The 14,096-nt window shown below is 49.0% G+C and overlaps 1 protein-coding gene across 1 annotated transcript; it reads right to left on the bottom strand.

The window, feature by feature from the left end:
- Positions 1-2,093: 2,093 nt before the first annotated feature.
- Positions 2,094-14,096, bottom strand: GAR1 (GAR1 ribonucleoprotein). The gene is made up of 7 exons (XM_078875349.1): positions 14,032-14,096; positions 11,143-11,342; positions 10,345-10,499; positions 8,954-9,013; positions 7,870-8,005; positions 5,872-5,967; positions 2,094-4,589 (listed from the first exon to the last, which is right to left on the bottom strand). The coding sequence occupies exons 2-7, from the start codon at positions 11,336-11,338 to the stop codon at positions 4,570-4,572; spliced, it is 663 nt and encodes a 220-aa protein (XP_078731475.1). The 5' UTR covers positions 11,339-11,342; positions 14,032-14,096; the 3' UTR covers positions 2,094-4,569.

Here is a 14,096-nt window from a genome sequence, read left to right as displayed (position 1 = left end):
TTAAAATTATTATTTTTGTCCTTCTTTGGAGGAGCGTGGTCAGCCAGGGTGTTGGCTGTTGGGTTGTCCGGCTCTCTGTGTTGCATTGTGTTTCTAAGTTTACTATGTTTGTTTTCTCATTAATTCTTACCTGATGATGGTTGCTTGTGTTTCAATGGAAACGTCGTATTCTATTATTATTTTATTTTCTACGTGACTTTACCGAAAGAACCAAAGAGTAATTCCTTGCAGTCACGAAAGCTTCGAATCTATATTTTTTAAATGTCTGTTTTATTTTTTATTTTGGTAAGGAAGTGTTGTGAAAGTATGCGCTTTTTGTTTTACTTAAATTCTGTTGATTCTGGTGCTGCTGCGTTGGAAGTGGCGCACAATCAACACAAACAACCTCAACATATTCGTCATAACAGCACTGTGGCCTTTAAAATAAATAAATATGCGACGGTTCCAATTTTTTAAAAAATCTGTGCTATTATATTTTTTCCTCTCAATGCGACAGCGAGATTAGACCCACGCTTTGCCCCAAAACACGTGACCGACTGTGGCGAAGCCACTCGGCTGGGTGGACAGAGGCAGTACGAGGGGGGGGGCTCCCCCTCTCCTACCCCCCTCTCCCACCCCCCTCTCCCACCCCCTCTCCCACCCCTCTCCCCCACCCCCTATCCTACCCCCCTCTCCTACCCCTCTCCCCTTTCCCTCTCCTACCCCCCTCCCCCACCCCCCTCTCCCCCACCCCCCTCTCCTACCCCCCTCTCCTACCCCTCTCCCCCACCCCCTCTCCTACCCCCTCTCCCCTCCTACCCCCCTCTCCTACCCCTCTCCCCTTTCCCTCTCCTACCCCCCTCTCCTACCCCCCTCTCCCCCACCCCCCTCTCCTACCCCCCTCTCCTACCCCTCTCCCCCACCCCCTCTCCTACCCCCTCTCCCCTCCCACCCCCTCCCCTACCCCCTCTCCTACCCCCTCGTTTTAACTACCGCGCCGAGAGATGGAATAGCACCGACGACCTCTTAGATTGCAGGCGCAATGCGCTCACCATGACACCATAGGCTGCATCCGTACCATTTCCAGGTCCGTGTTGTCTACCGCGTCCGTAGACTCTACCGGGAGTCAGCCCCATCTCAGTAAACGCGGGACGTTGGGCCAACGTTGGTCTATCGTTTCCAACCGCGGCCAAACGTTCCACGTGTTATGGGGGGTGTAGATTCGACGGTGATCTCAGCGCCCTTCCCTCCACGCTGCCGGCGAAGTTGGTGACACGTGGCGCAGCTGAGCGCGGGACAGCGACAACGCGCCGAGTTCACCAAGGAGAAGTCTCGTCGCTGGCTTGACCGTCGTCAACAACACAAACCACCGCCGCCGTAGCTTCTCGTTATATCCTTCATTTATTTACGGTGACTTGCTCACATTTTCTATGTTTGACACTTTTACCGTTATACTTATCGGTTCTTTCGGTAAAGTCACGCAGAAGGGAAATAATAAAAAAATATTTATATAAAACAATAAAAATGCTCACGTTTCGACTGCAACACAAGCAATCATCATCAGGTGTGAAATTCAATTTTTTCTGTGGATTTCACACCTGATGATGATTGCTTGTGTTGCAGTCGAAACGTCGTGAGAATTTTTATTGTTTTATATTAACATTATTTTATTATTTCCCTTCTGCGTGACTTTACCGAAAGAACCGAGAGTATGAATCCCTGCAGTCACGAAAGCTTTAAATCAAGACTTTTATCGTTGTTTGTTGTTGCAACTTGCTGACCTGACCCTACTGGGTATCTGTAAAAAGAAAGAGCTTCATAGCTCATCGGATTTATCCAGGATAAATATTATTCTGCTCGGTAGGGCAATGTTTACATTCCAACCAGGTGGCATTGTCGTTGGCGTATTCGCCTTGCCATCAGAAAATATTCTAAGTTCAAATCCCTGTCGGGGTGGGAGGGGAGGTTTGATAAAACAAGTATTGCTTTGTAGGACGTTAGCAGTGCTGGTCTGATTGTGACTGGCCCCGGCATGGCAATGTGGAATGTCCACAGTGCAAGTCGCTAATGGAGAATCGCCGTCAACCCATTGCTCACGACCACGGAAACGCATCGCCTTTTGTGTTTTCTTTTATTTCAAAAGATTAAAATAACATTCGCCGTCTCAACTTTCCAACGAAAAAAAATTAAACCTGAAGACGATGCACGGCCACCTTGAGAGAGGGGCATGGAAATACAATGGATGAAAGAGAGGACCTTGAAAAAGTTGGATTTTTCCAGCACCGTTGTGTTCTTGTACCGAATGAAAAACGGTGCCAAGAAACGAAGATACGATTTGCTCTGAACGACAGAAACATCTGCACATGCGGACCATCAGGGCCCAGTTCTCTGAATACCCATCCTGCTCACATACTCAGAAAAATTTTACCTTTCCCGTTCGGAGACGCCTGCAAGTTGCAGCGTGGGTGTCCCGTTCACCGCTGAACCTCAGAGCGTGCAATTGGCGAGCGATAATTTTAGAGAATCATAGCGCTGCTGCTTTTCAAGACGCTGCACTCACCGCAGAGAACCGCGACACGACCGCCACTCTACGACAGCCGGCGCCAAACTGTGCCACGCGCCACTTCCCGCGTGGCCTTTTACTTCCGATTTTGTTCCAATGACGTAAACGCACGTCAACGAAAAAGCAAACACCGATGACGTACACGTACGATGTGAGTGCCAAATATGCGCACGTACGTCATCGGGAACGGGGTTAAGCTCTTAAAAACATCGAGGGGCAACCCAGACGAGTCGGTGGGGGCCACACGAGCGTCGCTCCTTCACCACCTCGGTGGGGCCGCAAGGACTGACATCGTGTGTGGGCGCTAATCGGGCCCAAACACATCACCCCCTAGCGACACACCGAGACCAAGAGGCACCACGAAGAAGGGCTCCACGGGACGCACGCGGCCTGCGAGCCACAGGCCACCAACCACTGAAAATTCCGTCACAGTTCCTATGATCACTGTTTCATGGCTTTATTTTGGCGATTCGAAAAGTGTATTGGTTTGGCCATGTTTGTTTGTTGTAGTACAGAGTTAGACTGATGGCCTTAATCTAAGTTGTCTTGTGGTTGTTGTTGTTGTTTGACTTGCATCCCACTGGCATTTTTGCACACAGCGTTTTGTGTACGGTGCTTTTTCTGCAATATTTTGCTGTCTTTTCTTGGATTTTCTGTTTGCACTTAGTCACATATTCACTTTAAGATGTTTTTGTTCATGTTTTTGTTTTTTGCGGTTGCACCCGATTCAAGAGCCGAATGGCTCACAGGGCTATACCTAATACATGAACTTGAACCACTAAGCCGCAGTGGTGGGGTTCTTAACCTGGGGTGCAAACACCCCCCTGGGAGCGCGAGATGCCCTTTCTGGTGGTGTGCGAGACCTGGTCAGATTTTTTCAGAAGGCAAATCATCAAAAAAACGAATTACAGAAAATCACGTAAGCACAATTAATTAGTTTGATCAAACCGGTGTGTATTAACCAAAGGGGTGCTGGCTGCAGAAAAAGTTAAGAACCGGTGACTTAAGACGCTGGTAAAGGTGCAGTCGATACCACTGCTGGCAGGATAAGATATATTTTGGCCTACTCTTCCACGCAGGCTAGAGGTCTTGGAAGAGAAGGTAGTACACCCACACTTTACCCCACCAAAACATGGTGTATCCATTTATGCTGTTGGGTGGACAGATCTTGATTGGGGGGGGGGGGGGGGGGGGGGAGTGCATATTTGAATAAATTCGCGCTAATCGTTTCAAACTGCCGTGCCGGGAGATTGAATCGAAGCGGCAACCTCTGGATTGACAGTCTGGTTGATGGGCACTGCAACACGGCGGCGGTGGTGGTATAGGTATGTTGCTACCAGTGAATCGCACCACGGGTACACGGTGGGAAAAATCACCCGCTAAAGCTGCTCAGGCACGGACGAACGCAGCACAGACATAGTGCGTCAAAGAAACCCTCTGCTTCTCTGAACTCAGTCGGTTCGGCTGTCACACCCGGGTAGCTTCGAGCACTGCCGCTAAAGTATTATACAAACAGAAAAAGGATGCTCTAATTTACAAGTTCAGATGTGTTCAAGGCAAACAAAAAGTTCAAAACATTTATTTTTTATTATTGTTGGTCTAAAGTTCGCAGTAAATGGATACGAGAGCATTCTGTAACGGCGATGAGCAAAAATATTTATACACGGCGGCACGATACTTAATTTAAGATGCGCCCGGCAGTCTCCGGGAACGGGGCAGGGCGGGGGCCAAACGATCGCGGCAACCCCAAAACGTAAAAAAGAAAACCACCTCGGGCCCCCGTGTGAACGTTCGTTCGCTCGTTGACAAGAAGTCGGAGGAGCGAGAGACACTCCCCCCCACGGTGCCACGGCACGGACTCGCGGCACGGACTCGCTGAACGCCAATGGTGGCGGTCGACGGTCGACGAGGGGAAAGAGCGAAGAGGGGAAGCTGCATGCCAAGAAGTCGGGCGGGAGCAGAGGCGGCGATGTGCTCCCCCCCCGCCCTCACCCCTCCCGACCTCTCCCTGATGTGCGTGGGTCCGCTTATCGTCCTCGACTTCCACCTGGAATAGAAATTAAAAGATTCAAATGAGTAAAATTTTAACGTAAACGATTGAAACCAAAAACTATTTTGTGTTGTTGTTCCGGGTAAGGCTCTGGCTGAGCCGTTATCGTGCTTTTTCAGAAGCGACCTGCCCACAAATGATAATTAAGCGGCTTATCACGTGTACATTCACAGCAGCCAAATACTCTGAATGCACGTCGATTCTAAAATGTGGAGGGAAAAACCGGAGGCCCCGGATAAACAATCCACGCCACCACGGGGAGAGACACCGCAAACTCCAAATATACGGGCATCAGGGTCAGGATCGAACCCACGACCTCCTGTATACCAGGCGAGGATTAAAACTGCTCAGCAGATCGGGAACAATGCAAGACAAACCTCAACTCTTTTTAGCTTTAGTTTTATTCTAGTCTCATATACAATAGATCCCCTCTTAATGAGCACACTACTGGAGTTTTTTTTATTCTCCTTTTGAGCGTCAGGTATCCGCATCTGTCAAAGTTTGTGTGGATGCAGTTTAGGGTGGACCATGAGCTTCGTGGAAAATCAAATCCAGGGATATTCTGCGTTGGGTCTTTCGAGGAAGGGATATTGCCGGAAACGTCGCCTCTGACGTACAGCGATACACCAGTTTACGTCGGGGATGAGTTCCTCAAAGGTGCGACGACGAATATTGAAGCGACAATAAAAGCGATTTACAAGGTGGTAAGGCGGAGGCTGAGAAGCGACGTGAGTGTGGGGGTCGAGGTGAAACAAATCGGGTAGCGGAGTCAATAATCAAGCCGAATTTGAGAAACGGCGTAAAATGCGGAAGACGTAAATCGGTGTATTGCTGCATTTAAGGTTACGCAGTTAGTAACTAAGTTGTTTTGTAAAGAAAATACATCAACATCAACAACCAGGGCCACGAAAGAGCGCTCCGGGCACACGGTTGGCGTGGTTACAGGCCTTCCGTGGCACCCACTTGCCACCGGCGTTGATTAACCTTCATCACATCAGCGCCGAAAGTATTCATCAACGAGAGCTTCGAGCTTTTCTATTTATTAGTTCACGGCGTCTCGACAAAAGCCGTCGAGAGCACGACGGCGACGTCGACAGGCGCGCGACCACGAGCGACTATCCGAAGCCGCACGGCCTCCTGTACGACGGCACCGACGTGTTGAGTTCAGCGGCGGGTCCGCACAACGGCGTCGCACTACACGGAGTGCTGCCGCTACAACTCCGCGCGTGCGGCGTGCGCTCGCGTCGACGGATGTCGAAACTCGCTCGTCAAAACTTACCCCGGAACCCTCGGCCGCCCCCGAATCCACCGCGTCCGCCTCCGCCGCCACGGAAACCTCCGCCGCCGCCACGGCCTCGCCCACGGAAGCCACCTGCTATAGCGACGGACAAGACGGGTGGGGGGAGGGGGGGGCGGGAACAACAAAGCCGCGCGACGCGGTGATGATCGCACGCGGCACTCCAAAAGGCAACTCCGACAACGACTGCGGCGGCTTGCATTGCCGCTTCGGAGAACGGGAGAACGATGACCGTCGTTCGGTCGCGCCGCATTGATTTCTCACTCAGCAGGGTGGGCCGCGTGAAGGCTGCTGCCATCATCCACCCGACAGCAGCCGTGATGGAGGGCCATTGCCCGAAACGTTGCCCAATTTTATATACGAATTGTTCCTCTCCCTCTTATTGGATATCAGGATCTCTCCGAGTTTGTGGACATTTTAAAATCTCGTCTTTAAACTTATTCATACACTCCCGTTTATTCTGGTATTTGCGAATTCAGCAAATGGCTTTCGGTGTTTGCTGTTCCATCGCCATTGCTCACGGGACACAGTAACCATGGGACACAGTGACCATGGGACACAGTAACCATGGGACACCGTAACCATGGGACACAGTAACCATGGGACACAGTAACAACCACGGACCACAGCAACCATGGGACACAGTAACCATGTGACACAATAACCATGGCACAGTACCATGGACCACAGTAACCATGGGACACAGTAACCATGGGACACAGTAACCATGGGACACAGTAACAACCATGGACCACAGTAACCATGGTACACAGTAACCATGGGACACTGTAACCATGGCACACAGTAACCATGGGACACAGTAACAACCATGGACCACAGTAACCACGGGACACAGTAACCATGGACCACAGTAACCATGGACCACAGTAACCACGGGACACAGTAACCATGGGACACAGTAACCATGGGACACAGTAACCATGGCACACAGTAACAACCATGGACCACAGTAACCACGGGACACAGTAACCACGGGACCACAGTAACCACGGGACACAGTAACCATGGGACACAGTAACCACGGGACACAGTAACCATTCTCGTAGTAACAGCAGAGTGATAAAGAGGTGACGGAGTACCCTGTAAATGCAAATCCCCGTGCCTCCGATGATCACGGTTGACTAAGCATGGTGTGAAAGAAGTTGAACATACATACAGTCTGTTCTCCTATAACACGGTCCTAGTTGCGTTCCTGAAGAACACTGCGTTATGGAGAAGTCGCGTTATAATAAACAATATAAATTGGCTAAAGCACAGTCCACGATAACACGTGAGATGAGTACGCAGGCCGAACAAAGACTGAGGGGCGTGGGTGGCATCTAGAAGCATCCAGCAGCATCCCGCCTCGTGTGAAGTTACACCGAGGCAGCCCTGCAAACCGCTTACTCCGACTCGCGCTGCGACGTAGTTCCAATCACACAATTGCGTTCTATCCAATCCGCATTACAAAAAACGTGTTCCCAAATTCATAAAATCGCGTTAAATCCAATTCGCCTTACAGGAGAAGAGACTGTACACACATACGAATCGTTATCCTTGAGGAGAAGCCGATTGATAAAAAAATTAACCCGTAAAAACAAAGTTTTTCACTATAAATCCTTTATATGCGTGGCGGCTAGAGTCCTCTCGTCCTCTGGCTTGAGATGGCTGCCACCTATGGGTCAGATGATTGCCTGCCACCATGAAGCAATTGGTAATTAAATATAAAAAAAAAATTCCTAAAAAGTGTAAAGTTATGGAAAAAAAATTTCACGAAAAGAAATTGTCAGGCACAACGAGTCTGTGTGCAAAATGTCAGCTCGATTGGATCACGGGAAGTGGGTTAAAAAACGACCGAAAGATTTGCACGGTCGTAAGCAAGCAAGCGCGCAAGTGAACTTAATATAAAGGATTTAAAAATGAAACGTCACGACACGAGTGTGAAGCGGCAGCCGCTGGAGTGAAGGTCCCGACCCTCACCTCCTCCTCCTCGGCCTCCTCCCCGACCGCCTCTGAAGCCTCGGCCACCGCCGGCACCTCCCCGCGCTCCGCGCTCGCCCCCCGGTCGCGGGAGGAAGCGCTGCAGAGGCAGCAGCTTGGCCGGATCGATGAAGAGCTACCAGAGCGGGAGGCGGGAAAGGGACGACGACACATACACACGTCACGACACGTCCCCTGCCACAGTGGGGCGCATGCCACCACGTGGATCACGAAAGTCACGGCGCCATCGGGCATCGTCAGGACGACACGGTGGCGACATGTTAACTACCTCGCCCGGTATACAGGAGTTTGTGGGTTCCATCCCGACATTGATGCTATATTTGGAGTTTGCGTGTCTCTCTCCCCGTGGTTGCGTGAAGTTTTCTCCGGGTCTTCCTGATTTTCCGTTCACATTTAGAATCAATGTGCGTTTATAGTATTTGGGTGCCATACATTTCCACGTGATAAGCCACTTCGTTGAGCTATCATTTGTGGCCAGGTCGCTTCTGAAAAAAGATAAATAGCTCAGTGGGCATGACCCGGTAAAATGAAATTTTTTTGGCACGGTCTAGTTTTGCCGCAGTACGATGCAAATTTACTCGGCGTTCCGATGATTGCGATGTCAGTTCTGTACAACTTGGTTAATTGTGCACGTCACTTTTAGATGCGTACACATCATTACTGTAGTGTTGTCTTGTGCCTTGCCGTACATGCGTTTGGAAGAGTAAAGACTGCTTCCAAGTTCTCCGAGCAACGGTTCGCTCAGTATAAGCCTGGCACGATGTCTTATATCCATTGCAAAGTTATAATGTTGAAGGCTTATAATGCACGTGCTGTAAGTTCCACCGAAATAAGTCAATTAAGTTCAACTACGAAAATGAGGATTTTGTATAATGACACTGCCTTCGACATTACAATTTTACAAATGGTAAAAAATATTACAAAAACATGCGTGTTCTAAATAAACAAAAGACCAGCTTTTCAGATCCGTTCAACAATCATGTAAAAAATACATGAATCAGCATGTGGGCACCACTCTCAAACGACTCAACACGAGATGGCGCCGGAGGGATTGAACGCTCACCTTCTGAAGCTTGTTGAAGGAATTTGCCTTCATGTTCTGCGAGAGTTTGACGGAGAAATACTGCGGCGCGAATTAAGGAAGACAACGATAAAGATCCCGCGTGTAGCCTTAACATACTATTGGGGCAAGTGCTGTCAGCGAGTAACCTGTGAAGGCAGGCACGGCACACGAGGGGGTGGGTGACCAGCACCCACGCCCGACCGCTTTTGTCTCCCCCAGTGCAGATCATTCAAGGCCGAGTCGACCCAGGGGAGGCCGAAGACCGATTAAAATAAATCGTAATTATTGTTTGCGAGCAGGAATCGAACACGGGTCGTCGGGTTTGTGGCAGTGTGCTAACCACTGCACGTTCTCTCCCCGCTGGATTAAGGAACACCACACATACACAAACATCCTAGACAGCGCACGCTGCGTTGGCTATGTAAACCACTTCGCAGTGAGTCATCCACACGCAAAAAAATATACAGATAAGCAACTGCATGTATAGTTAGACAGTGAGGCTCGCTTAATGCCTTGGGAACTCAAAGCACCTTGCACCGCACATCTCATCTCAATCATTCTAATGCCCAGCTGTGTTTTTTCTAGATTTGAAGTTTTCGTGACTGCAAGGATTCATACTCTTAGGTTTTTTCGGTAAAGTCACGTAGGTAAAAAATAAAATTAAAAGTTAATAAAAGTAATGATGGAAATAAAATAAAAAATCACGACGTTTCGGAGGCAACACAAGTCTCCGTCATCAGGTGGGACCGTCACAGCTAAAATTGATGCAGTAACTTTAAATTGATGCAGTAATTTTAGCTGTGACGGTCCCACCTGATGACGGAGACTTGTGTTGCCTCCGAGACGTCGTGATTTATTATTTCATTTCCATTATTACTTTTATTAACTTTTAATTTTATTTTTTACCTACGTGACTTTACCGAAAAAACCTAAGAGTGTGTTTTTAAATCCTTTATATTAAGTTCACTTGCTTGCTTGCTTACGACCGTGCAAATCTTTCGGTCGTTTTTTAACCCACTTCCCGTGATCCAATCGAGCTGACATTTTGCACACATACTCGTTGTGCGAGACAATTTATTTTCGGAATTTTTTTTCCAAAATGTTACACTTTTTAGGAAAAAAGAAATTATATTTAATTACCAATTTCTTAATGGTGGCAGCCATCTCAAGCCAGAGGACGAGAGGACTCTAGCCGCCACACATATAAAGGATTTATAGTGAAAAACTTTGTTTTTACGGGTTACTTTTTTTTCCTCTCTTAGCACGAGTGGTTCCTCGTTGATCGATGGCCTCCGTCCCTGTACCGGCTGGCGCAAGAGCGGTCGCAGCGTGGGCCGGCGAGCGCGGGCGTCAGTCGGCCGACGGAACACGACAAATCAAATAAAGGATACGAAATCTCGCAGCTGCCCAAAGATCTCGTCCACCTTGCCCACTTGCTCCTTGTTCTCCAGGTAGATGGGCGCGTTGAAGTAGGGCACCTTGTTCTCGTGCGTGGTGCACTTGACGACCAGGTCATCTTCACACGGGTGCATATAATGTCCCACTTCTGTTCGGGCAAAGGAAGCATTTTTGGTAAATACGCGGGGGGTGGGAGGCAGGGAGGGCGAGAGCGGCAACACTTCTCCCCGATACGTAGTTTGCATAAAGATCGCAGCGCCGGAAGGAATTGTGGAATGAATGTCAATTTTTGTTGTTGTCTATGTAGCTCGCACTGCCCGTGCACGTGCGTGGGATACGCGGCCGGGGTGGAGGGTGGGCGGGGGGTGGGGGAGCAGACATGACGTCAGCACGACGCTCGGTCCCGGCTAAACACTGTGGGATGACGTATTCGTGTGCGGTGACGTCACCTTGCATGTCAGTCAGCCAGGCAAACTTCTTTCTAAAATAGCATGATTCCGTTGAGTTTATCCACGATTGTTTAATTTATTTGTGCTATTTATTTGTGTTTTCTGCCTTTGCCGAGCAGCTTAAGAAGGGTGGAGACATATGACGGAGCTCCATAACTCATTGGGCTCTTCCAGCAGCTTTCATCAAATGTCTAATGACCCCAACATTAAAAGCATGTTTAATCACAATTATGAGGTTTGCCTTACAATATAAGAATCAGTGCACCGGTTTAAGCCTCTCAAATCGCAGCAGAACCGAACGAACGCAATGTTCATTTGTTTCCGTTTGAATCATCGACGTACCAATAACCTCCTCTGGCGGTCCCTGGTCATAGTTGTTGAATCCTCCACGACCCCTCCCCCTGAATCCTCCACCTCCTCCTCGTCCACCAAAGCCACCGCCGCCGCCGCCTCTCCCTCGGTAGCCGCCACCTCCACCACCCCGGTCTCCGAAGCTCCCACGTCCTCCCCGGCCACCCTGCCATCCACGAGTTGCCATTTCGCTGACGGGAAACAAAAACAAAACGGAATTGCAACGTTGCCCAGTCACACGTTTTAAGGGGAGCGCGTGAGCATTTAGTGTTTTACATTTGAACGGCGGGTTAACCTCGTTAATAATCATCATCTTCGGCGAGATGGCTCCACGAAGTCGTTGCATTACGCTCAGTAGGAACCTGTTTTAATCTAAAAAAAAAACAATCCTTGCACGAGTCCAAACACTGGCCTTAAAAGAGACCATGTGCGATGGCCCTTCTTCTTAGCGCATACAAATGATGTGCCCGAGAGAATTGCAGGCGCTAAAAATTTGTGTCACGTAAAATAACGTGCTCTGAGGATGGGTCTGTGCCCGGAACGTCGCCGGTGACGCGTTTTTCCTTTGGGGCCACAATGGCACCAACGGACTTGTTTCTTTTCTTCACGTGTTGCGCACCACACATTCCATTTCACCCAAATTGTTCGGAATCACCTTCCAGAAGACATCTCTCTTCATTTCAGAGCAGCGCGCTCGTAATCTTCCACTTCCTGAAGGGAGGGGGCTACTCGATAGTGAATACCGTCTTTTCCCGATTATTAAAAAACGCTTCTTTTCAACATCGTCCTAAAGTTTAGGGCGCGTCTTTACTTCCAGGAGCGTCTTCATCGTCCAGAGCCATTAATAGAGCGCTCACACAAATTCAACCGGTTGTTGTGAACTTAAGGATGTCGACGTTTCGGTCGCAACACAAGCGTCCGTCTTAATCCAGCAGGCTCCGTTTAACGCGACTCCACTGGTGCAACTCGTGAGGTCAAAACAAGGGGCACCACGGTGGCTAGGAGATGTTAACTACCTCGCCGGGTATACAGGAGGCGGGGGGTTAGATCCCGACCCTGACGGCTGCTGCTGCTGTATATTTGGAGTTTGCGTGTCTCTCTTCTCGTGGTCACGTGAAATGTTTCGTCTGCGCGTCCTCCAGTTTTTTCCTCCACATTTAGAATCAACATCGCGCGTTTAGAGTGTTTGGCTGCTATAAATGTCCACGTGACGATAAGCCACTTCGTTGAGCTATCATTTGTGGTGGTCAGGTCGCTTCTGAAAAGAGCTACATGGCTCAGTGGGCCTAACCTGGTAGAATAAAGTTTAGTTTAGTCAAGTAGAGCAAACTCTGTAATTTTACATTCAGGTAGTTGAGCCAGATACGCGGCCTGGAGCAGTGAAGTGTATCGCTGTGATGATGCCTCCTCCTTCGTATAAAAGACTCATCTCGGGACCAATTTATAATAGTTTACCTATTTATGAATGAGAGCCGCACTGAGTCTCAAGATTCATAATTTTCATTGAAGTTTTAAATTTGAAGATGTTTTCAGCCAACCAATGACGAGTTGTGTTTATTATACACGTGGTGGTGGGGGGGGGGAGAGCGGATCACCCTGAGAAAGCCCACGCACGCACGCGAGGGAGCAACGCTCTATGCCCTGTACAGGGCGGCCGCGGCATTCGAACCGCGAATGAATGACGCGCTGGGCAACCTACCCACGTGACTTTACCGAAAGAACCAAAGAGTATGGATTGCTGCAGTCACGAAAGCTTAAAATCAAGATTAGTTTTAGAGTCCATAAGTCTTCCTGCTTAAACCAATTCTGATATTAATCTCGGAATCCAAGTGGTCGATGGCCCGAACCATGTTTGCAGTTTTACACGGAGACTTTAATTGTTCATTTCAATTATTTGGTAATAAACCTCCCTCGGATGCGTCGTGACCCTCCTTCCTGGACTAAGCCAAGAGGGGCATTCAGGAGTCACCGTTGGGGGCGAATAACCCCACGAGGTTAGCAGCGAACACGGAGATTTTCCGGGCCACGAAAAACAAACAAACACCAGTGGCGAGCGATGTGCAGGGTGGTCCAGATGTCTTGTGATCCCACAATTAATTGACCCCAAAACTTTTTTTTGTTACCCCCTACTTAGCATTTTCATTTGTTTTTAAACCTTTAACGAAAATTGTTTTTGAGAAGTCTATGGGAGGGGGGGGGTCACAAGACATGTGGACCACTTGGACGGCATTGTACTGATCATCACTGCTGGAAACACTCAACACAACCAAGAGAACCCCCCCCCCCCGTATCACGCTTTTAACAGACTGTAGGGGCAAGTGCTGTTAGCAAGCACCTATGAAGGCCGGAACGGTACACGAGGGGGTGGGTGGCTAACACCACGCCCGGCCGCCTTTGTCTCCCCCGGTGGTAACGTTTGCACACCGCAACAAGTACAGTACCCATTTAAGGCCGAGTCCACCTAGATGAGGCCCAGGTTCCTGTTCATATTAATCATCACTGGCGTTGGTGGTGGTCGTGAGCGGGAATCGAACCCGGGGCCGGTTTCCCAGCTCAAACAATCTTCACCAAGCCCGCACCGATACACACACAACAACCGAACGAATCTACGACCGGCGTGAGATAATCCAGCAGCGGATTGAGACTGGATGGTATGAATTCTAACTCGTTCGAGGAAAAAAATAAAGTATAAATTATATTATCGTTGGTTCTTTCGCTAAAGTCACGTAAGGTATACAATAAAATATTGTTTAAAAATTGTACTTTCTACCTACGCGACTTTACCGAAAGAACCAAAGAGTATGGATTCCTGCAGTCGCGAAAGCTTAAAATCAAGAAAGTATAGTTAAGATGATTACAGCTCCTTAATTACCAACTCACCCAAACGTGGACAGGGCAGCGTCTCCTCCACGTGCTCCCCGACTCGCGAGCTTTCGTTACTGCCG

The sequence above is a fragment of the Lampetra fluviatilis genome, chromosome 41 (genome assembly GCF_964198595.1).
Source record: "Lampetra fluviatilis chromosome 41, kcLamFluv1.1, whole genome shotgun sequence".
NCBI classification, from domain to species: Eukaryota; Metazoa; Chordata; class Hyperoartia; order Petromyzontiformes; family Petromyzontidae; genus Lampetra; species Lampetra fluviatilis.
The sequence above is the reverse complement of the archived record's forward strand: the minus strand, read 5'-3'. Positions and strand labels throughout refer to the sequence as shown.

Coding starts and splice junctions, on each gene's coding strand:
- GAR1 (XM_078875349.1), bottom strand. CDS start 11,338: ATGGCAACTCGTGGATGGCAGGGTGGCCGGGGAGGACGTGGGAGCTTC. Junction 9,014..10,344: donor TTGGGCAGCTGCGAGATTTC/GTATCCTTTATT, acceptor TTCGCGCCGCAG/TATTTCTCCGTCAAACTCTC. Junction 4,590..5,871: donor GGGCGGCCGAGGGTTCCGGG/GTAAGTTTTGAC, acceptor TTTCTATTCCAG/GTGGAAGTCGAGGACGATAA.